Source organism: Borostomias antarcticus (genome assembly GCF_949987555.1).
Source record: "Borostomias antarcticus genome assembly, chromosome: 1".
NCBI lineage: Eukaryota > Metazoa > Chordata > Actinopteri > Stomiiformes > Stomiidae > Borostomias > Borostomias antarcticus.
Window position 1 is genome coordinate 47,530,002 of NC_140234.1, and position 24,658 is coordinate 47,554,659.

At 46.6% G+C, this 24,658-nt stretch overlaps 1 protein-coding gene across 1 annotated transcript; it reads left to right on the top strand.

Annotated features, from left to right (window-relative positions):
- The first annotated feature begins 18 nt into the window (after positions 1–18).
- On the top strand, positions 19–24,548 carry LOC311308661 (clathrin heavy chain 1-like). Its single transcript, XM_084437668.1, has 32 exons — positions 19–273; positions 926–1,133; positions 3,612–3,880; positions 4,041–4,202; positions 4,379–4,492; positions 5,063–5,236; positions 6,315–6,512; positions 6,860–7,060; positions 8,549–8,701; positions 9,122–9,244; positions 9,539–9,676; positions 9,795–9,959; positions 11,021–11,201; positions 11,503–11,666; positions 11,812–11,937; positions 12,507–12,649; positions 13,232–13,466; positions 13,689–13,811; positions 13,975–14,120; positions 14,485–14,668; positions 15,239–15,431; positions 15,688–15,845; positions 15,980–16,144; positions 16,257–16,364; positions 16,833–17,000; positions 17,632–17,781; positions 18,024–18,155; positions 18,245–18,355; positions 18,525–18,695; positions 19,042–19,263; positions 22,572–22,647; positions 22,914–24,548. Exons 1-32 carry the CDS (start codon positions 232–234, stop codon positions 23,042–23,044), a joined length of 5,034 nt encoding a protein of 1,677 aa, XP_084293794.1. The 5' UTR covers positions 19–231; the 3' UTR covers positions 23,045–24,548.
- The last annotated feature ends 110 nt before the right edge of the window (positions 24,549–24,658 follow it).

Consider the following 24,658-nt stretch of genomic DNA (forward strand, 5'->3'; position numbering starts at 1 on the left):
TTGATGCAGTGGAGAAAATACACGTATTCGGTGGGCACACATATTTGACATACGATTTTGGATACGCATCAAAAACGACTCCCAAATATACACTGAAGGATCTTAAATCACCACTGCCTGGCTCCGACCTACAACGAGAGAGTGAGGAGGTCGTAGCTAGCACGGGGCTAACTTGCTAGCTAGCTGTCAAGCTAGAATTTCAGGACTCCGGAGAAGCAAAGGAGAACTACCATGGCTCAAATACTACCGATCCGCTTCCAGGAGCACCTGCAGGTATGAAGGAAATATGTGTATGACTAATAATAGCACGAGCTAACTATCCCTCTCGATGTTTTAGACGTTAGCTATTTAACATTAGCACTAGTTAACGTTAGCTAGTGCTAGCTAGTTTTGACAGTAGCTAGTGCGTTAGCTAGCTAAACTAGCACTAGCTAGCTAAACACCCGCCGCAGCGAAATGAATGACCTCCCATCCACCGGCTAGAAATGATGAGTGTTAACGTTGACTCGTAACTAGATAGCGAACTATCTCTAGCCAGTGTTGGGTAGCTAGCTGACTTTAGATAAACCTACATTTGATATCTGCAGCCAGGGTGACGTTAGCTAGTACAACTAGGGTTAGGGGAGATTACTGAGCCCTTTCTCACGCTCGTTCCTTGTATGTGTATTTCAGTAATGAGATGACCTACCTAGCCACACTTGACAGTGCCTCTAGCAATACGTATTGAATTCAGCCATTTAATTACGGGACGGGTGATTGAAATTTGATTCAAATGTATGAATATAATCATATTCCACTGGCCTTTTGCCAAACTGTTCACATAAATAATCTTTAAAACACTTTGTGTAACTTTTGTACTGTATGTCCAGGATATATATATTTTGCATCACAAAACATTCTAACAAAGCTATTTCTCCTCTGATAGCTCCAGAACCTGGGGATCAACCCAGCCAATATTGGCTTCAGCACCCTGACCATGGAGTCTGACAAGTTCATTTGTATACGGGAGAAGGTGGGTGAACAGGCACAGGTGGTCATCATCGACATGGCCGACCCCAACACTCCTATCCGCAGGCCCATCTCTGCAGACAGCGCCATCATGAATCCAGCCAGCAAAGTTATTGCCCTCAAAGGTAAGGCAAGACTTACAGTGGGTTAGAAGAACCCATATGCTGTGGCTTAACTGATGTACAAACTTAATGTCTTTTTTTTTCTTTTCTTTTTTTTTTTTACAAACTAATGCACCCAAACTCGGGGGCTAGCCAACTTAAAATGTAGTCTACTGTAGTCTGACTTTGGCCAATCATCTCTCTGTTTCTGTGTCAATGTAAAAGGCCATTTATGTAAATTTTGTTTGTGTTTGTCAGCAAGTTATAGGCGTGTCTTAGTTCACTTTGCTTCTGAATGTCCACATAAAGGCCTCATCATTTCTATTTTGTTTTGTAAAAAAAAAAAAAGGGCCAGTTGTAACTAATTACTTTTGAAAGTGGCTTATGTAGCCTCTGTTAAAGACAGCACATTGGTAAAATTGTCATACTATCATGAATGCTTTGTCTATTTTTGCTTGTTTTTTGCTCTTTTTTCGTTTCTTACTGCTTTCTTATATGTTTGCAGACGGTGAGTTGAATTTTATCTATCATGAGTTGTGGAAGTGTAATCCTGTATGCACTGTGTTGAAAATGTCTGCACAGTCGTATTGGTATCTCCTATCAGTTAGTGTATAAATGTCTGCACAGTTTTGGTTTCACCTAGCAACATGAATAATGGAAGCACATAGGGTTGAGAGAAGAGCCGGAAGGTGAAGGTTAAATGGCAGAGATGTTAATGGAAGATATGGAATGTAGCATAAGCCCTTGTTCTTCCTTTTTGACTGTAGAGTGAAGAGAAACTAATTTGTCTTGCACTAGTATTGACTTCAGTATTAGAACCTTATATTCAGACCATATTTTCTATTTATGTGTAGTTATTATTTATTTTATGCTGCGTATATTTCAAACAAACATCACACGTAGTACATTATATAGGTGAAGACTAAACTAGCATCATTGGGCTCATTACCAGTAGTAGGCTATCTTCCCTGGCCACATCACACATTGGTCAGCTTTTCTGACCATAGCTTTGACCATAGCACACATTACCTCACAGGATTAAGTAGCTTACACAACTTAAGCCTCCATATGTGGCATCTGTCATTATCAACTGTATGTGAAGAACAATGTTGCATTTACCATTTCCATAGGACACATTGGTAATAGAATACAGTTTTTGTTAACTGGTTGTTATTATTTGACACTCACCTTCCCTGTTGGTTTTTATGTTTTGTAATATGTTCATTTTTCTGACCATGGTAGGACAGGTGCTGTCACTGATGTGTCTCTTCTCACACTGTATTTGATGTTTTGTTTCTGTTTATTAAATACAGTACACTGAACATGAATCGAATCAAATCAAATCACGTTTATTTATATAGCACCGTATCAATACAAATGAATGCAACTCAAGTTGCTTCACAGTTAAAGCATAAAACTGATCACAAATGAACAAACTCAGTATCCATGCACACACAGCCAGTACTGCTAGTTTTGATAGGCAGTACTGTTTATTCCAGATGATGTCTTTATCACAGGGAACTGCTAAGAAACAGCCATTGCTCATAATAAGATGATGGTAGCAGGTGCAAGTGTTAGTCCACACAGTTTTAAATGGACACCACTCCCTCTCCTGTAACAAGGCTGAATGAATAGGCCTGAAATGGTGAAATGAATGGGTGTGCGTGCATCCCCTCCCCAGTGCCCCATTGTCATCCGTTTGTGTTTTGTGGTCTTATTTTGCTAATCTGCATTCAGACCCAAACCAAAGTCCCATATCCCCAAACTCTGGATTAACAGCTTATTACCTTGTGTTCACATGATGCCTGAAATGTCACTTGGAGGTAGTCTGGCCGCTACAATGCCTACAGCTCTAAAATAAAAAATAGCATGGCATGAACAAAACAATAGACTATATTTTCAGTTGCATAAATTCATGCTGTATTGTACCTCAAGTAATGGGTTCCAATTTGACCATCTTTCAATCCAATATTAGAAGTGCAAAAACCTGTATGGAGATTCAAAGAAAAATGGATCCTTTTGTTTGTTATAAATGGGCCTGATTATGGTAGTTACCAGAGCAGTCAGGAATGAGGCTAGCCTATGTTTTTGATTAACCTACTAGAGTAGCCTAGTCCGGTAGTCCTAATTGAACACTGCTACGACAGGTCCCCTCTCACCCAGTCACTCTTATCTGCATTTTCCTGAGACCTGTTCTTGTCTAACTGAATGCAGATGTTACCACATTACTTGGATGTCTGTTGTGGGTCTTGCTTTCTGCCTTGCAACTGCTGTCTTGTATGCTGGTCATTTGGTGGTACTTACATTAACCTGAACCATGACTACCAACATTTCTCAAGCAAGTGGAATTTGGTATTACCTTACTTTCTCCCATTGACCTGAAGCCTGGTGTTTGTGTGTTGTTGTTGTTGTTGTTGTTGTTGTTGTTGTTGTTGTTGTAGTAGCCAGGCAAGAGGCCATACTAAACCTGTCAGTGTGTCTTAACCATTGCCTCTGTTTCAGCTGCAAAAACCCTCCAGATTTTCAACATCGAGATGAAGAGCAAGATGAAGGCCCACACTATGACAGACGACGTGACCTTCTGGAAGTGGATCTCCCTTAATACCGTCGCCTTGGTCACAGACAACGCCGTCTACCACTGGAGCATGGAGGGTGACTCACAGCCAATCAAAGTCTTTGACCGACACTCCAGCCTGGCAGGCTGTCAAATCATCAACTACCGCACAGACGCTAAACAGAAATGGCTGCTCCTCATTGGCATCTCAGCACAGGTACCATAGTGGACAGATGTTGATAACGGCCTCATGAACTGTTATCAGATCACACTAATCAACTCTTTTGTAATAAAATGTTAATGGGAGGTTAATTGGACCACCATGAGTATTGCAATGGCACAAGCTACTTAACGTTCTTTCCCTTCCTTCTGTGCAGCAAAACCGCGTGGTGGGGGCCATGCAGCTGTACTCTGTGGACAGGAAGGTGTCCCAGCCCATCGAGGGCCACGCCGCCGGCTTCGCCCAGTTCAAGATGGAGGGCAATACGGAAGAGTCCACTCTGTTCTGCTTTGCAGTGAGAGGACAGGCCGGAGGAAAGGTGGGACTGGTCCCGGCTTGGACCGGCCTGGGCTGGACGAGTAGAAGAGAGGGGGCGGAGTTGCTGAAAGAAAAGAGCCCTCTACTTACTATTTACTTAACACTGTATTTAAGTTTGTATCATATTGTTTGATTTAGTAGTATATCCTTTCTGTCTTGTTTATGTTATATATATAGTTACACATCATTGAAGTTGGGACCCCTCCCTCCGGGAACCAGCCGTTCCCAAAGAAGGCCGTGGATGTTTTCTTTCCCCCGGAGGCCCAGAATGACTTCCCTGTGGCCATGCAGGTAAACCAGCCAGCTCCCAGGTGTACCAAAACAACCGTAACACCCTAGTCATGCAGATAAACCAACTAGCTCCCAGATGTACCAAAACAACCGTAACACCCTAGTCATGCAGATAAACCAACTAGCTCCCAGGTGTACCAAAACAACCGTAACACCCTAGTCATGCAGATAAACCAACTAGCTCCCAGATGTACCAAAACAACCGTAACACCCTAGTCATGCAGATAAACCAACTAGCTCCCAGATGTACCAAAACAACCGTAACACCCTAGTCATGCAGATAAACCAACTAGCTCCCAGGTGTACCAAAACAACCGTAACACCCTAGTCATGCAGATAAACCAATAGCTCCCAGATGTACCAAAACAACCGTAACACCCTAGTCATGCAGATAAACCAACTAGCTCCCAAATACACAGAACACAACCCTAACACCATAGTCTTGCAAATCAAGACTATTCCTCGGACCTTCTTCCTCCGATGCATTTTGATGTAGGGGGAGGTGGCGAGGACTGACTTCTGCGATTCATCCCTTACTTTCTTCCTCTTGCTCTCTGACTCCGCCCACAGATCAGCTCCAAGCAGGACGTGGTCTTCCTCATCACCAAATATGGCTACATACACCTGTACGACCTGGAGACGGGCACCTGCATCTACATGAACAGGATCAGTGGGGAGACCATCTTCGTCACGGCGCCCCACGAGCCCACCGCCGGCATCATCGGGGTCAACAGGAAAGGACAGGTGGGACCATGAGAGATCAAATACAATTTTAGTCTAGTCTCTATTAGAGGTGGGAATCGGTAGTGATGTCACTATTTCGATTCCGATCCCAAGCACAAAATTATTGTGAAAACAGGACACAATCTGAAATAAATGTTTTTTGGGGAGAAAAAGATTATTCATTTGTTATGGAAAAAAAAGATTTTTCTGAATTTGTGAATCCAACATTAATCGTCGAGAATAGAATCGCGATTCTTACATGATTTTTCACCAGCCTTAGTCTCTACGGGTTGAAGTCAGAGACAGAGCCCTATATATAGAGTGTTGGTTTGGGCTTTTATCAGGTGAAACTAGATGCTGGTGGTTTCCTGTTCAGAACACGCAGAGCCATTAAATATGTAGAGGGAGGGAAAGCTGATCCAGCTGCTTATTATGGAGCACGCCACTTCAGTTGTTCTGAGTTCACATACAGTACACCTGAGTTATGGTAAATAGACAATGCCCACTGCCACATATGAGTTTTCTATGTGTAGAATTTAGTCCTCTTATTAGCTATATATATGTCTGTATTCTTGTGTGTAGCATATATTTGTGGCCTTGCTTCTCTGGCATGTCCGCTTATTCTTGGGTGACTTATCCAGTGCCCCAGCCTTGCTATCTGTGCGTTGGCAGGTGGCAGGCTGTCACTGTCTACGCATGCGTGTGAGCGTGTCCGTCTGTCGGCATTTTGTGTGCCGTGATGTCCTTGACTTAGGGAATCCCGGTGAATGACACAGTGTGGTGGCGCCTCCAGCAGAGGGCAGCATTGTGGAAGCCCTGCCAGGCTTCTTAATCTCCTTACTGCTCCTGGCTCTCACCCACCCCGCCGCCCCACCCCCCCCAAGTCTGCCCCGATATGTCCCAAAGTATTACACTCGCACGCACACGCAGTGTGCCACGGGGCTAGCCGTCTGCGTACTTTAGGAATCTGACAAATCAAATTCACAGAATGCGGAAGCAAGAATATAACATAACCATGTGACCATGTCATCATGCATGTAAAAAATGTGGATACAAGTACGGTGTTTAACCCTGTGTTTGTGTGTGTGTTTGTGTCCAGGTTCTCTCGGTGTGTGTGGAGGAGGAGAACATCATCCCCTACATCACTAACGTGCTGCAGAACCCAGACCTGGCCCTGCGCATGGCTGTGCGCAACAACCTGGCCGGAGCAGAGGAGCTGTTCGCCCGCAAGTTCAACACCCTCTTCGCAGCCGGGAACTACTCTGAGGCCGCCAAGGTGGCCGCCAACGCACCCAAGGTACGCGTCAACATCCCCAGCACTCCACCACCGCTGTGCCTGGCTAGGGACGTCTTTACACTCCAATAAAAGGAATTACTGGAATTGCTGTTGTGATATTTTACAACTTGGGATTTGGTTATTTTGTTATTGAATGGTTAGTATAGATGAACGCCTGTCGTTAGTGCACAGTGGGAAAATAGGAACAGCCTCGGTTCGACGTTGCCTCTGTTCGCCGTTTAAAATCCCGCCCCTTGTTTCCAATCACGTTTCTCGAGGGGTAGAATCAGCAACGGCAACATTATTGATTGTTAGGATGAGGTGGGCCCTAATCCCGCCCTCTCCCTTCTCCCTTCCTATCACCACAGGGCATCCTGCGCACCCCAGACACCATCCGCAGGTTCCAGAGCGTCCCCGCCCAGCCCGGCCAGACCTCCCCTCTACTGCAGTACTTTGGCATCCTGCTGGACCAGGGCCAGCTCAACAAGTTTGAGTCCCTGGAGCTGTGCAGGCCCGTGTTACAACAAGGACGCAAGCAGCTGCTGGAGAAGTGGCTCAAAGAGGACAAGGTAAGGGCCCTGGCCGTGTTCTGAGAAATGCAACCTTCTAAAATGCAACCTTGACCTGCTTAATAATGCAAACTAAACTGATAATGCAAATTAGGCTATATAAAAGTCTTAAATAAAAATCTTAAACTTTCTAAATATTTCTGCCTAAATGCGCTTTCAAAACCATGATAATGTCGTGCCCACATTTTTAGAGCTTGGGCCGCCCGCTGCATGAATGCTGATTTCTGTGGCCTCAAAAGACCGTCTTTTTGCCTGGCGGAACCGAAAGTTTAACGACGTTGGCTTGCGTTAATGTTCCTCTAGCCACCTAAAAAGTGCCAGTCAAAGCAACAGCAAACGCAACGAAATGTCAGTTAAGCGTAGCCTAGTCTATTATTTAGGTATGTAAAAAGGCAGTGATTGTGGATGGAGAAGACGGGACAGGACCGGCACAGAGTGGAAGGACAGGTGAGAGAGGAGAGGATAGAGGTTGTTGAGAGGAGAGCAGGAGAATAGAAGGAAGGAGACAGGAGAGAGTGAAGATGAGAGATTAGAAAGACAGTCTGATGATTTAGACGGTAGGAGCATGCAGTTAAGCATCAATGGGCATCGAACATTATTTTTTATTAAATAAAACATTCTATTTATTATTCTCACCCCATAACTCGAAAATTAAAGTGCTGTTTCAGTATACTTTTCAGTATACGTTTCACTATTTTGTTATTTTAATTCTTTAAAAGTCGCCAGAATACAGGATCAAAGTCTCTGAAACAATTTTTTTTCTGCGGGAGAACTCCCAGATCCCCGCTTTGATATAGCAATCCTCCCTATTTTGGCGGTCTCGAGCTTGGCACCACCACACCAAGAGAGCAAGTCCACAGGAAACACTGTTATCATAAACAAAACAAATGATTTTGATATGATAACATGCTAATTAAATTGTTGTGTTAACAGTTGATGAAAAAAAGATAACCAAATAAACTTAACATTTATTTGGGAACACTAGTTGGCTAGAATAACCTAATTGGTGGCATATCGTTCTGAAAATCATTTTACACTATTGCTGTCAATTTTGACAAATATAACCAAGCTTTAGAATGCATCTTGGCTAGCGCCAATCTGTTACCTCTCACTATAAATTTGCCTCTCATTGAATTTGCCAGCCCCGCTTTCAACTGCAAGGTAGTCATGGGCCATTTACCCAAGTAGCATCATGCTTATTTGTCAGTCAAGTACCCTGTATACAACAACGCAGGGAGTGATTGGCTGGCTGCGATAGCGTTCGCGTCTACCACGGTCACATTGCATTAATGCTTTAGTACTTTAAATAGAAACAAAGCAAAAATATATTATATAGACATTTTATTGTATTGTGTAACCCTATTCAAGGCCCTACATCATGAGTAATGAACACCACACATCCAAAAGAGTGATTGATGTTTTTCAATGAAATGGTGTTTGTTATCCAAATGAGAGAACTAAGTGACTGTGTGTGTGCTGTGTGTGTAGTTGGAGTGCTCTGAGGAGCTGGGTGACCTGGTGAAGTCTGTGGACCCCACCCTGGCCCTCAGCGTTTACCTCAGGGCCAACGTCCCCAACAAGGTCATCCAGTGCTTCGCTGAGACCGGACAGTTCCAGAAAATTGTCCTCTACGCCAAAAAGGTTTGTTTCTTGTGTGAGTTCTTTCCAACTCAGCGACTCTGAGTTATACCGACATGACAGGCAAATGGATTCAACATTTGGGGGACAAATCTATTGAAAAGAAAATCAAGTCTTTAGATCTGAAAGCCTCTTTAGGGTTACATCATGATAGGCACGCCTCACATCAAATGGTAAATGGACTGCACTTCGTTAGCGCTTTTATCCAAAGCGCAATGACCTCTCATTCACCCATTCATACACACATTCACACACCAATGGCGGCAGCTGCCATGCAAGGTGCTAGGCTGCTCATTGGGAGCAATTCGACATATGGACAGGAGGAGGCGGGATTCGAACCGCCATCACTGGATACTGTCATGGTAAGTGAGGATGATGCCCTGGTGTCTTAAAGGAGTGTTCCTCTGTTTATTCCCTCCTTAGGTGGGCTACGCTCCAGACTGGATCTTCCTGCTGAGGAACGTGATGCGCGTCAGTCCGGAGCAGGGCCTGCAGTTCTCCCAGATGCTGGTCCAGGACGAGGAGCCCCTGGCTGACATCACACAGGTCAGAGGTCAAAGGAGCTACGCTTGCATAGAGTTGTGGTTGAATTCACCGATATGTAGATGGAAGTACAGAAATGCAAGTATTATTATAGAAGTTTATGACCATGCAAGACCATGTCTGTACTGTAGCTATCTCTCTGGTATTCTTGGTATTCTCTGGTCTTATATTTAGCTTTGGCTTTTGTGATGCATGCTTAGACTTCGGATCACTGCAGTTTGGGGTGGTTAAGAGCTCTCTGGTACAGCCACTGGCCTGCTGTTGCTAACGTCCACCTTTCTCTGTCTCCCTGCTCAGATTGTTGACGTGTTCATGGAGTACAACCTGATCCAGCAGTGCACCTCCTTCCTGCTGGACGCCCTCAAGAACAACCGGCCCATGGAGGGACCCCTGCAGACACGCCTGCTGGAGATGAACCTGGTCCACGCCCCGCAGGTAAACACACACACACACACACATGCATTTATTTATTTTCCTCCTTACACTTCACAGAGCTTCCTCTGCTTTTGAAGCCACTGTTTCTAAGCGTCTGGTCTGGTCCGTGCTTTCTCAGGTAGCCGATGCCATCCTGGGCAACCAGATGTTCACCCACTACGACCGCGCCCACGTGGCCCAGCTGTGCGAGAAGGCCGGCCTCCTGCAGAGGGCACTGGAGCACTACACCGACCTGTACGACATCAAACGCGCCGTGGTGCACACACACCTGCTCAACCCCGAGGTACAGTACCCCAACACACACACACCTGCTCAACACCGAGGTACAGTACCCCAACACACACACACCTGCTCAACCCCGAGGTACAGTACCCCAACACACACACACCTGCTCAACCCCGAGGTACAGTACCCCAACACACACACACCTGCTCAACCCCGAGGTACAGTACCCCAACACACACACACCTGCTCAACACCGAGGTACAGTACCCCAACACACACACACCTGCTCAACCCCGAGGTACAGTACCCCAACACACACACACTCACGCTCACACCCGCCTCATCAATCCGCCTATCAGCGAAGCCTTGGGCATCGTGACAGCATGCCTGCGTCCCACTCCTGTGGACAACCTTCTCATCCTCGCAGGCATCCAGCCCGCTGGCCTCCGTCACACAGGAACCACAGCACGTCTCGCCTGCCGGGCCGTGGAGCCTAACCACCTGCTCCACGACAGGCTCACTGCAACAGTGGAGCCTCCCCGGCGTCTCAAGTTGAGACACCCTTTTGTGTCTGCAGCACGGGATCTCCTGCAGCAATGCAGAGATCTTAACATCAGTGGGGCAGGATGGGCGGACTACACCTGGCGTGCGGACTGGGAGGCGAACACCTCCAGACTCCTTCTCCTACCGGGATGGACTTACCCAGACCGGCGTGGGTGAGGCTTAATCGTCTCCAGACCGGCGTCGGACGCTTCCGCTCATCGATGCACAGATGGGGCTTGGCATCCTGTGCGGTGTGCGAGTGTGGCGCCGAGGAACAAACACCAGGACTGTCCGATTTATTGGACACCCAATGAAATGCGTGGCTCGATGGCCGTGGATGACGAAACGGTGACGTGGCACCTGGAGGTGTGCCCGAATATATAGCCCGGGTGACCCCCTCACCCAGGCTCGGGGAGGGAAAAGGATAGCCCCTCGGCCCCGAGCCTGGGAGGAGAGGACAAAACCAACCTACCCATATGACAAAGAAGTTGTCTTGGTTTGAAATACTTGTTTGAAAATTACTCTCTCTCTCTGTCTCTGTATCTCTCTCTGTCTCTCTCTCTCTCTCTCCTCCAGTGGCTGGTGAACTTCTTTGGCTCTCTGTCGGTGGAGGACTCTCTGGAGTGTCTGCGGGCCATGCTGTCGGCCAACATCCGCCAGAACCTGCAGATCTGCGTCCAGGTGGCGTCCAAGTACCACGAGCAGCTCTCCACGCAGTCCCTCACCGAGCTCTTCGAGTCCTTCAAGAGCTTCGAGGGTGAGCTGAACTCTAACCATCTCTGACGGGGGTCGTCATGGGCTGGTTTCTCAAACACACATGAAGCCACGTTGAGAACTAACGAAGATTCTCCATTGAGATGTACTGTAGTCTAGCTTTATTTGTGTGACTAACCCAGTCTGAAAAGTCCTTCCACCGACGTTTTGAAGGAAAGCCTAGCTCTTCTTCCTGGCTCTATATCCATTACGAATGATCTATATCCGTTACAAATTATCTAAGTCTTCTGTGTGTGTGTGCGTGTGCGTGCGTGTGTGTGTGTGTGCGTGCGTGTGTGCCCCAGGTCTCTTCTACTTCCTGGGCTCCATCGTGAACTTCAGCCAGGATCCAGAGGTCCATTTCAAGTACATCCAGGCCGCCTGCAAAACTGGTCAGATCAAGGAGGTGGAGAGGATCTGCCGGGAGAGCAACTGCTACGACCCCGAACGCGTCAAGAACTTCCTCAAGGTAAGAAATACCAACGAGTCCCTCTGTCTTAAATGAACCGCCACGGATCAGCGAGGCCAAGCCTGGTTTTCTTTTTGCCATTTGTGGCAAGATTTGACTCCGGGTTATTCCATGAGCCGATGGGAATCTGTTCCCCTCCCCACAGGAAGCCAAGCTGACGGACCAGCTGCCCCTGATCATCGTGTGCGACCGCTTTGACTTTGTCCATGACCTGGTGCTGTACCTCTACCGCAACAGCCTGCAGAAGTACATAGAGATCTACGTTCAGAAGGTACACGGCCTCGCATTGATCACCAGCTCAAGTTATTGGACTGTGTGTCTTTTGCTTACTAGAAATGTCATTCTTGAGGCTAATAGTTATATGCAGATATTCACTGTCTGCCTAAATAGTAACAGCCAGATAAATGTTTGTGTGATGAATGAAACATCATAGATAGCCTGACATTCAGGCTGAATTCTCCTTTCGTTTCAGTTCATTATTCAGTCTGAACAGGCTCCTATTGCGGCCGTTTTCAAAAGATGGGCGTTGCTGAAGGAGTCCTCAGCGATTAGTTCATCCCCTAACCAATCACGTTGCCCAGTTTAATTTAAAGGGCCCATTCAAAGGACGCTGATAGGCCTGGTTGGAATTCCAACCAAGTGATCACTGAACGAGAGCCTTTCCAGATCCTGAATCGCCTTTTTAAAGTTCAGATTCAGGGGCTGGAGCCAGGTGAATAGGAGGATCATCAGAACGTTTGAAGGCAATGCACCTGTACTGTGACCAAGATACACAAGTGTTGCTGTCACAAGATACATGAGTGTTGCTGTAACCAGGAGCCGTGTGTGTGTGTGCTCCAGGTTAACCCCAGCCGCCTGCCCGTGGTGATCGGAGGGCTGCTGGACGTGGACTGTGCTGAGGATGTGATCAAGAACCTCATCATGGTGGTGAGGGGACAGTTCTCCACCGACGAGCTGGTGGCCGAGGTGGAGAAGAGGAACAGGTGAGGACGATGGAGGGACGGAGACTGAGAGAGCTTTGTTGTTGAATAGACTGGACAACAGACAGGAGAAGCCTTGGAAGATGTGAAGCGTCTCGCTCTTAACAACTAAAGTACCAGCCACTGGTATAAGCCAGTATACAACTAGGCTACAAGTGTCAGCTAATTGTGTTTGTGTTTGGCAGCCTGGCCATGTCCATAGGTTAGTAGTCAGAGGCCTGAGGATTATGGGGTTGGTCAAGTCTGAAGCAAAGCAGACTGCTAAATATTGCTGTATCTCCTCACTTATTGGCAGCCGCTGCATTTGGATGTTTTCTGTACCCATAACTCCCCTGGTGTTAGTGGTATTTTCTGTATGTTCACTGTACATCATTATTATGTATATTATACCATCAAGATATGCATGTGTGTGTATGCATGTGCATGTACAGTAAGCATATATTGTGTACATCCTAGAAACCCGCTATGAAATGTGGACACATGTTAAAACTACACGACAGCAATGGAAATATACTTGGGCTCCCGCAATGTATTTTGAAAATGCGGACCTAAAATTAAGAATTCAAATGTGTGCGTGTTTCCCAGGCTGAAGCTGCTGCTGCCGTGGCTGGAGGCCCGTATCCACGATGGCCTGGAGGAGCCCGCCACCCACAACGCCCTGGCCAAGATCTACATCGACAGCAACAACAACCCGGAGCGCTTCCTGCGCGAGAACCCCTTCTACGACAGCCGCGTGGTGGGCAAGTACTGCGAGAAGAGAGACCCCCACCTGGCCTGCGTGGCCTACGAGAGGGGACAGTGTGACCAGGAGCTCATCCACGTGAGTGGGGAAGGGACCGGACAAGATTGTCTTACTTGTAATGGCGTATATTGTACGTGTCATTCATCTCTTCTAACCCATGACTACTGTTTAGTGGCTTTCGTTGTATATGAGGTTTTGCCGTACCTCATAACATTCAAAAGCAAAAAAAGTGCTCGGTGTACTGCGCCGCTTGAGAATCTATCCCTGAGAGTTTGACCCTCTTTGTGTGTCCGAACCCAGGTGTGCAACGAGAACTCCCTGTTCAAGAGCCTGTCTCGCTACCTGGTCCGTCGCAAGGACGCCGAGCTGTGGGCCAGCGTGCTGCTGGAGAGCAACCCCTACAGGAGACCCCTCATCGACCAGGTGGGCGCCCTGGCACTCTCTCCGTGCGGAACCCTCACCTCACCTTACCTCCGGCGTTCTCTGACTAGGTTTTTCATACGGGGTGAAAATGAAACGACGGAGAGGAATCAACCTTTCTATCCTCCTGACATTAGGGGTAGATATAACTGAGTGTCTGGTGCAGGTGGTGCAGACAGCCCTGTCTGAAACCCAGGACCCCGAGGAGGTGTCGGTCACCGTCAAGGCCTTCATGACCGCCGACCTGCCCAACGAGCTCATCGAGCTGCTGGAGAAGATCGTTCTGGACAACTCCGTCTTCAGCGAGCACAGGTAACAGAACAGACCCGTTGACCACTAAGTGGTATATTTACAGTGATGATACACTGCAAATTGTTCTGCACTTGCCAAGATTTCAAATCTTAGATTTGGAAATATGAGATGAATTTTCTTGTTTTAAAAGTTATTTCCTAGTTTCTATCTTATTTCTAGACTCGAAGCAGCTTATTTTAAGATTTCTTATCAAGTAAAATTATCTTCCTGCATGGACAGATAATTTCACTAGAATTAAGTAATGTCTCCCCAAATTCAGTATTTATTTCTTGTATTTAAACTTTTTTTTAAAGTTTTTTGCAGTGTATAAATTCTTCATCGCACCACGCAAATACCGAGAGGGATCATTTTTGTTTGTTGTCAGAAACCTGCAGAACCTGCTGATCTTGACGGCCATCAAGGCAGACCGCACTCGCGTGATGGAGTACATCAACCGCCTGGACAACTATGACGCCCCCGACATCGCCAACATCGCCATCAGCAACGAGCTCTTCGAGGAGGCCTTCGCCATCTTCAGGAAGTTTGACGTCAACACCTCCGCTGTGCAGGTCAGTGGCAGCTCCTCGGGGCTTTGGGAAATGTAGTTTGGACGAGGGAATCGGCGGTCTCCTCATTTGGATATTTCAAGGTCGAAATGGCTTAAAGGTACCCCGAAGAGTTTATTTTTGGTTACGAAATCTGAATCTACATTACCCACACTTGTTTATGTGTCCATTTTCGACAAATGTCGTTTCTTGTATGTAGTTTATTTTTAGATTATTATTTTGTGGTCGGGTCGTCCAGAACTTCCTTGGAATGACGAAACGATTTACTGCAGTAGCCTACGCCGCCGACAAGACGAAGAATAATTTAAATATGACCGTTATATATTGTCAAAAGTAACGTTACTAGTAAGACCTATGTAATTACCTCGTCGGTGGCGATCGTTCCGTCTTCAAAACACCCGGCTCAGGTAGCTAAGGTTTACGACCTGCGCGGGGAGGCTCATGGGAAATGTGGTCTTTTTGGGGCGGAAAACACTTCCGCTTCCCGAAACTCCTTGTAGGGCCTTTAATAAATATTGGAACTTCCTGCCGGTCTCTTCCTGCCTGTTTGTTTGCGTGGCCGTGTACTCGTAGGTCCTGATCGAGCACATCGGTAACCTGGACCGGGCCTATGAGTTTGCGGAGCGCTGTAACGAGCCGCCAGTGTGGAGCCAGCTGGCCAAGGCCCAGCTGCACAAGGGGCTGGTGAAGGAGGCCATCGACTCCTACATCAAGGCTGACGACCCCTCCGCCTACATGGAGGTGGGCAACGCCGCAGCCCAGAGCGGTAAGGGGCACGCCCACATCATCTTCTAGAACAGCTTTTATCATCTGCCATCACTTTGTGTCATTTCTGTATTTGGAAATACAGTATGGAACATGAAATATGAATATATGGACCATTGGTTTTCCGGGGAGGGTTTGTTTGCGTGTGAAAAGGGCTTCCTGAGGTGTTTCTGTCGCATCCATGTGGATCAACATTCAAACTTAATTAGAGTTTAATTCGGACCGTGCTTATGAGTGGGTTTCTATGCTGGCGTCAGGTAACTGGGAGGACCTGGTGAAGTTCCTGCAGATGGCTCGTAAGAAGTCCCGCGAGTCCTACGTGGAGACGGAGCTGATCTTCGCCCTGGCCAAGACCAACCGCCTGGCTGAGCTGGAGGAGTTCATCAACGGACCCAACAACGCCCACATCCAGCAGGTACGGCGCACAATTTGGTCACACACACACACACACACACACACACACACACACACACATACAGTATACTAGTAACCATGCTTCTCTCTGCAGACTAGTATCTCACCACTTCTCACCTTGTCTCTGTACCCCAGGTGGGCGACAGATGCTACGATGACAAGATGTACGACGCCGCCAAGCTCCTCTACAACAACGTGTCTAACTTCGGCCGCCTGGCGTCCACGCTGGTGCACCTGGGAGAGTACCAGGCCGCTGTGGACGGGGCGCGCAAGGCCAACAGCACCAGGACCTGGAAGGAGGTCCGGATTCACGTCAATGCGCAATCATTACTTTCTGCAGGAGCAAAAGTGGTTTCTAGATGTCTGGTTTGGGTTGTAGTAGTGTAACAGTGCTCATCTGCCTCTCCCCCAGGTGTGCTTTGCCTGTGTGGACGGCAAGGAGTTCCGCCTGGCCCAGATGTGCGGCCTGCACATTGTGGTCCACGCTGACGAACTGGAGGAGCTCATCAACTACTACCAGGCAAGGCTTGAAACGGCACTGTGCCATGTGCTACAGTAGCACCCTGTCAGACACTATCACTGTCATGGTAGGACACAGTGAACATCAACAACATCTAACTTGCACTACCCACACCTGTTCACTCAAAACCATCCATTCTAACATACAGGATAGCTTGTAAGCAAGGTTCATATTTACCAGGAGTCAATTCAGCTTTGCCTTATAGACAAAAGGATTTGGCCAGGCTAGGACTCCGATTAGCCAGGCTATAGGACTCAGGCTAGGACTTGGATATTTCAGGAGTGTGAGGATGTTTATTGTGTGTGTGTGTGTGTGTGTGTGTGTGTGTGTGTGTGTGTGTGTGTGTGTGTGTGTGTGTGTGTGTGTGTGTGTGTGTGTCTGTGTCTGTGTCTGTGTCTGTGTCTGTGTCTGTGTCTGTGTCTGTGTCTGTGTCTGTGTGTGTCTGTGTGTCTGTGTGTGTGTGTCCAGGACCGTGGCTACTTTGAGGAGCTGATCACCATGCTGGAGGCGGCCCTGGGTCTGGAGCGCGCCCACATGGGCATGTTCACCGAGCTGGCCATCCTCTACTCGAAGTTCAAGCCCCAGAAGATGAGGGAGCACCTGGAGCTCTTCTGGTCCAGAGTCAACATTCCAAAGGTGAGAGGAGACCTACAGTACCTTTCAGAAAAATGCTTCACAGTCTATGTAGTACAACAGTCCACTTTTGCTCTGTATTCTGCAAGTCTGTTTTCACTTGTGGGTAGGTGTTTGGCAGCAGTGAATTGGACTGTCTGAGGCATTCTAGTGTGCTAACTCGTGTCCATGTACGCTTCTGCGGGTTCTGAGGCGTTCTAGTGTGCTAACTCGCATCCATGTACGCTTCTGTGGGATCTGAGGCGTTCTAGTGTGCTAACTTGCGTCCATGTACGCTTCTGCGGGATCTGAGGCATTCTAGTGTGCTATCTCGCGTCTATGTACGCTTCTGTGAGATCTGAGGCGTTCTAGTGTGCTAACTCGTGTCCATGTACGCTTCTGCAGGTTCTTAGGCGTTCTAGTGTGCTAACTCAAGTCCATGTACGCTTCTGCAGGTTCTTAGGCGTTCTAGTGTGCTAACTCACATCTATGTACGCTTCTGCAGGTTCTGAGGCGTTCTAGTGTGCTAACTCGCGTCCATGTACGCTTCTGCAGGTTCTGAGGCGTTCTAGTGTGCTAACTCGCATCCATGTACGCTTCTGCGGGTTCTGAGGCATTCTAGTGTGCTAACTCGTGTCCATGTACGCTTCTGCAGGTCCTGAGGGCTGCTGAGCAGGCCCACCTGTGGGCGGAGCTGGTCTTCCTGTACGACAAGTACGAGGAGTATGACAACGCCATCATCACCATGATGAACCACCCCGCCAACGCCTGGAAGGAGGGTCAGTTCAAGGACATCGTCACCAAGGTAGCTAAAGCATCTTTGAATTGGTTTGGGGTGATATAACCAATGTCAAGGTTGTTATGGTTTTATCACAGGTCTCTCTTAGTAAACAAGACTAAACATTACATTAGTCTCTAAGGTAATGCAGCAGTTTGTCAAACACAAACACTAAATAAAAATCGGTCACGCTATTGAATGTGTACCTCTGAATTACTTTGGAATTACTATAGAATGAATTTGAATGAGTTGTACTTGTTTGGTTGCAGGTGGCCAATGTGGAGTTGTACTACAAAGCCACCCAGTTCTACCTGGAGTTCAAACCGTTGTTACTGAACGACCTCCTCATAGTGCTGTCACCTCGACTGGACCACACGCGTGCTGTCAACTACTTCAGCAAGGTGTTAGAATGCTTCACTTTTTTTTTTGTCAACGATGCTTTGGAAAAATGTCCTCAGTGTTACATGGAAAATTCTTCCTCTCTGTCCAGGTCAAGCAGCTATCACTGATCAAACCATATCTGCGGTCAGTGCAGAACCACAACAACAAGTCGGTCAACGAAGCACTCAACAACCTCTTCATCACAGAGGAAGACTATGCGGTAAGATTTGAATTTGTTTTTGTGCTGAATGCAGTGATGCAACGTCAACAATTCTGAAGGCCCCCTATGTGAGACTGGGAGACTGTGAACACTTTTCCTGTTTCATTTGATTGATGCAGAAATCACAGCCCCCATCTCCACTCCCCCCCTCTGTTGCTCCTCTCTCCAGGCTCTGCGCACCTCCATCGACGCCTACGACAACTTTGACAACATCTCCCTGGCGCAGGGGCTGGAGAAGCACGAGCTGATCGAGTTCAGGAGGATCGCCGCCTACCTCTTCAAGGGCAACAACCGCTGGAAGCAGAGCGTGGAGCTCTGCAAGGCAGACAAGCTCTACAAGGTCTGCTTCAAATGCCAACACTTGTGTTTATTTGTAGGTGGCCATTTTAACTTGGTCTCATGGACCTAACTCATTAGGGAATCAAACCTACAACCCATGCGCCATTGACCCCACATGCGCCATTGATCTTATACAGCACACAATTGGCGACAGTAACATTTCTACGTTAATTCTCTTTACGCCTATTGACACATAAAACAGAGACTAGACTCCCTCACTGACACCCGCGTGCCCTTTCCTAGCATTCTAGTTCCATCTGCTTCAACTGTTCTCTGTCCGGGTATTGTGGCTGTCCCAACAGTAACAGATGTCATACCTATATTTAATGATGTGTTCCCACCTCCAGGATGCCATGCAGTATGCGTCCGAGTCCAAGGACGTGGAGCTGGCCGAGGAGCTGCTGGCCTGGTTCCTGGAGGAGGACAAGAAGGAGTGCTTCGCCGCCTGCCTCTTCACCTGCTACGACCTGCTGCGACCCGACGTGGTGCTGGAGACGGCCTGGAGGCACAACCTCATGGACTTCTCCATGCCCTACTTCATCCAGGTCATGAGGGAGTACCTGTCCAAGGTGGGTGGGCCGGGCCCGGCCAGGCTGCAGTCAGCCCCAGATGGGCTTAGGAACGCAGGTCTGGGTCAGGGTGCGGGTTAGGCAAACTCCAGATATGTGGATGCTCAGTGATAATTATGCTTCAGTTAACAAGTGACAGTTGTCAGGTAGTTGACCCATTGAAATGGTCAGTCCTAAAAGCAGCAGCAGTGATGTTTATTTTTTATTTGCATTACTCTTTAAATGTTTAAAAGGGAAAACTTCTACAGTTTCTACTCCCTCCGCACACTCAACCCGTTCTGTTTCTGTCTGTCAGTCAGTGTTAATCATGTTTTCTATTTGATTTAGGTTTTCATTTCTGCTACTTTTTCATACAAATGTGTTTTCTGAAGAGATTCATAGTCCTGTGTAAATCTCATGTGTCACATATAGGCCTAGTCCTAGAACTAACAGAAACACATGTTTCAATTGCAATTTTCCCCTGGGGATCAATAAAGTACTTACTGTACCTACTGTACCTTTTCAAAAACAAGTGGGTTGCAACTAAATGTACTGCAAATGTATGCATACACTTTACCAAATGTACATTATTTTACTGAAATAAGTGTTACATTAATGATGTAAAACATGAACACTATTCTGATAAATCGCATTTGTATCAAAAGTAGCTTATTCCATCTATCTCACTCTGATGATTTTCTTGCGTTTTCTGTTGAACCCTGATGATTCCCACTATTTGTTCTTTCTCACTTTTGGAGAATTCTGTTTTTCCTCAAGTTGCCTCTCTGAATTCCTTTTCAGGTTGATGCGATTAAGGAAAAGGTGAAAGTTGAATCCATTTTCCAATCATCCTTTTTGACCCTCCCCCGTAGCCTTTGGAGGCGTAAAACTAGAGAAAAACTGCATGAGTCTGTCTCCTCCCCCATGTCACTCTGCTGCTTCTGAGTCCACACTCCACACCTCCCCACCATAGCTAGTCACTCCCACACAGAGAGGTCCAGAGCTGGGCTCTCACAGGTCTGCCTTTGGGCAGCCACTGGGTCTGCTGGTGTCTGAGACCACTATCCGATCTGGCTCTATAGCCCTGGTTTGGTTTGAATACATGATTGAGGAGGACGTTCCTTCAGTCAGGAACTCATTCATCCCAGCATCACCCACATAAAGGGATACTCAATCCCATTTCTTCCCCTAGGCCGTCCACACAAACCAGCAAATCCAGTGACTGTCCAGGAGTGTAACCAAAGAGCTCTGCTCTGGACAACTGGCCTGTACTGTAGTGAGCTCTCCTTTAGACCCAGTCCTGTACACACTAATGTCCAACTGTAACATCACTCAGCCACAGTCTGCAACTGGCCCTCGGTCCTGAGTTTAGACCTTTACTACCTTTGAATGTACTTAGATGGGCATGGCTGGGATTTGACTTCTAGTTTCAGGGATGCTGATCGTACAAAAAAACATCAAACAAACCAACATTGAATGGTTACAGGCTATATGGCTCGTTTGATAATGTAAAGTCAGTGCCATCACTTCTGGACAGTTCACCAGGTGTAGACTGCTGCCAAATGTGATTCTTAGGCTAATTCATAAAATAAGAGATCCAGTTTAATATGAAGTGACCATTCTTTCAGTTCCCTCTCATCTTTGATTTTAGGTCTGTTTTATTTGATTTACACACTCAGGTGACGAACAGTAGTTTCAACTGTAAAAAATATTATTTCACATATTTATCGTTTTATTTGATTTAAACTCAAGTGACAGACAGAAGTTTGAACTGTAAAAATATACTTTTACTTATACCAATTGTATTTAATATTGTAATTTTACTTCCATGCATGTAATCCTCATTGCTACACAAAAACAGTAAAGTGTGGTCTCTTCAGTGAGAAGCAGATAGTTTGCGTAGGTTGTGAAAAAAGCGTGTCGTGTTTGTTAGCCATAGGGTTGAAAAATTCTGGGAGTATTCACCAACCTCTCATTAATGGGAATTGACGGGAATAAATTCTGTTTTCCAGTTTATTCCCGTTAATTCCCATAAATTCCCATGGGAAGTTTGTGAATATTCCCGGAATTTTGCAACCCTTGTTGCAACCCTAGCCATGAGATCCAGGGTGAGCATGCGTGTGTGCCCCCGTCCCCCGTCTCCAGTAGCATCAGCATCAGTCTGTCTGACAGGCTAGGAGACGTGGTTGTTGGCTGTGCTGCTTCTGGACACCTTGACTGGCTGTATGAACCATCCCTCCACCTCTCTCACTCCCTCCTCTCTCTCTCACTCCCTCCTCTCTCTCTCTCTCTCTCTCTCTCTCTCACATGCACTCTCTCTTTTAACAGAGAAATAACCAAACTGCCGCTTCAGCATGTTTCTTTCCCTCTGTCTCAAATGACGACTGCAGCCTGTTGACCTGTCGTTGGTCTTGACCACAAGCCTGCTTTAACCAAATATTCCATACTGACTCAGTAGCTGTAGACAGACAACTATGTAGAGAACTGAACCCTACACTGTGATGAGTCTGCCATGGACAGAAAGTTGTTCTCATGTAGCTGTGTTTTAAAATGAAGATTTGGCGATGCAGAGTAGGTCATATTCCCTTTTAGCCTCCTTGCTGCTTGCTTAATGCTGTGAATTTTAGCAGCCCTATCTTTTATCCTTTGCATATTATGCTTTGAACCGCTAAGCAACTAATCAAGTGGACAAACATATTGGTTTATTAGTCAGTTTTAAACCTTTTTCTCCCATGTGAGTGTTGTCTTTGTTGTGGATTGTATAATGTTTGTGTCAGTTCTGTGTCACAGTAGAATAAGCTAATGTTTGTATTCCCTGCTAGCTCAGATTCGGCAATGTAAGCCTCCCCATGTTTGAATTGTCGAAAAGGGTTTGGTTCTCTACATATAGTTTAAACACCTGAAAATACTCATAGATGAATGAATAGATGAACCTGGTGGCTGGATGGTGGGACCATTAACGTGTATTTAGCTTTTGTTGTAGTTTTGCTTAATGTTTCTAATCCAAAATTAGACCCCCTAACAACCCAAACGCTGGACTGACTTAGTCAAGCTTGGTAGAGTAGTCAATAATAGCCCCCTCTAGTCACAGCCCCTGCCTTTCAAAAGCCCCTCCCACCCGGAAGCAAAGCCCGCCTCCCGCAGCCCATTTCAATATTGACTATTCATCTCTGCCTGTCAGGAATGGTCCCATCCGTCAGCCAGTGAAATAACCCCGAGGTCAGTTGTAACAGCGTTTTTAGTCTCAGCCTCGCTATATGAGAGCTCTCCCTGCTGGCTGGAGTCGGAGTCTAACGTGTCTCACCTCTCTCTTGACTGCCCCCCCACAGGTCGACAAGCTTGAAGCCTCCGAGTCCCTGAGGAAACAAGAGGAGCAGGCCACGGAGTCCCAGCCCATCGTTTATGGTAGGAGCCACAAACAAGGACTCCTTTCATGAATTCTGAATGGACTATATGGTTGCTTGTTTGCTATGAAAGAGAATGTTTCCCATGAACATTTGTCATGCAGCCTGCAACCTGTATCTCTCATGCTAAGAATTGGCAGTAGAGCTTCTCTTTTCTGTTTGCTTGCTCCTTGGCAGCCAGACTCTTTAACAAGCCTGATGTGTGTGTGTTTGTTGCGGTGCATACGCTCGTGTGTGTGTGTGTGTTTCCTGTGCTTGTATTTCCAGGCACGCCCCAGCTCATGCTCACGGCGGGCCCTAACGTGGCCGTGCCCCCCCAGCAGCCCTACGGCTACGGCTACACAGCACCGGCCGGCTACGGCCAGACCCCCCAGCCTGGCTTCAGCTACGGCATGTGAACCCCCAGAACGCTGACCTCCACCTCACCAGTCTGGCTGTCCTCGTGTTCCTCACCCCCAACCTCCCATGGTCTTCTACTCACAACAGCCGATACAAACAAGCAAACCTGTGCTCACTAAATTATTATTTTTTACTATGTTCTTTCCTTACCAAAAAAAACAAAAAAACAATGAAGGACTTTTATTTGTTTGGTTTGAAACGAGAAATTGGACCATGTGTTTTGTTTTTTGTTCTGTTTTTCACATTCCATATTTATGACTACTTATGACTAGGCTGCAGATTTTTATGTGTAATAATGTTCTTTTTTTATGTTCTGTATGGAAGTGGACTTGCGAACGAAGCAATTAACCTTTTTGAAGTAGGGTGGAGAAGCATCCGATTTGCACTCTGTCGTGAGAAGAAACTAATATAGAGATCTCTTTTGATGTACTGAATATGTGAACAGCTTACATTGTCTCATTTGTCTGTATAATGCATTTCATTATTGTATATTCTGGAAAAGGTTACATATAATATTTGAACATATATTGCCACTTCAATGGCTATAGCTAGCAACACTAAGTAATGATAGTATATACTGCACAGGCGTGTAGCTTTATGGAGTTTTAAATGCATACAGACTTAATATGTATGTGAGTGAATGTGTATGCGTGTATGTTTGATGTGTGCGTGTGTGTGATGATCTAAATAAGAATTTGAATCCCTCTCTCTCTCCCTGGCCTTTACCGGCTCTCCAGTCCACCCCAGTAGCTGTTAGTCCTCCTTCGTTGGATCTGTGTGTTCTAGGTGACCTTCTGTTGTGCCATGTGCAGTGCTCGTGTGTGAGACCGTGTCTGTGTACAGTATGTGCGGGGGGGGGGGGGGCAGGTTGACTCCCAGGACCCGGTATGTGTGTATTTACTCACCAACCCTCCTTGTGCTGAGGTCTGTGTAAGCCAGGTGTTGTGGTGTTTCCAGGTCACCATATGTTTGCGTGTACAGATAATGAATTGACCATTAGAAGAAGAGAAAAAAAAATGTGGAGACCCTCCCCCTCCTCCTCCACTCCTTTCCTGATTGGTCCAGTGCACTTGGCACTGTGAACCAATCGGGAACTAGATGATAGGACGGTGGGTCCTTTGGTGTCCTAATGTCAACTTGATTAGATCAGTAACACTCCTGTAGGTTTAATGTATTTAGATGGTTATGAAGAAATTTATCTCAGTACATCATTACACTTTGTTGGTCTGAAATAAAAGCCTGTATTTACCTCGATGTATTCCCTAAATGCTTCGAGCTGTGTGTAGTGTCACCGTTACGTGCCTGCACACTGCCCCAACCAACAACCACCAACTACCAACATTCTAAAGTTGTCAGTTGGAATGTTGGACGTTTAAAATTCAACATGTTTACCAACAAAAAATCCATCCAACCAACGCCAGCAGTCACCAACAAACATGGCACACCGATCCAAGGTTAGTGTTGGTTGGCATTGGTTGGAGCAGTGTACAGGCACCTTAATAATACCAGTTGGAACTATTATGTTATGTTGTCATGACATTAATATTAAGATCTGTCACTAATAAATGAAATACTTTGCTGAAAGGGAAATACTCAGTGAAATAAAATATGAA

What these genes read in the sequence shown, in the direction of transcription:
- LOC311308661 (XM_084437668.1), top strand. Translation starts at nt 232, where the DNA reads ATGGCTCAAATACTACCGATCCGCTTCCAGGAGCACCTGCAG. An exon ending in AGTGGCTCAAAGAGGACAAG is followed by an intron (nt 7,061 to 8,548) that starts GTAAGGGCCCTG and finishes CTGTGTGTGTAG; the next exon opens with TTGGAGTGCTCTGAGGAGCT. An exon ending in TCCGTCTTCAGCGAGCACAG is followed by an intron (nt 14,121 to 14,484) that starts GTAACAGAACAG and finishes GTTTGTTGTCAG; the next exon opens with AAACCTGCAGAACCTGCTGA.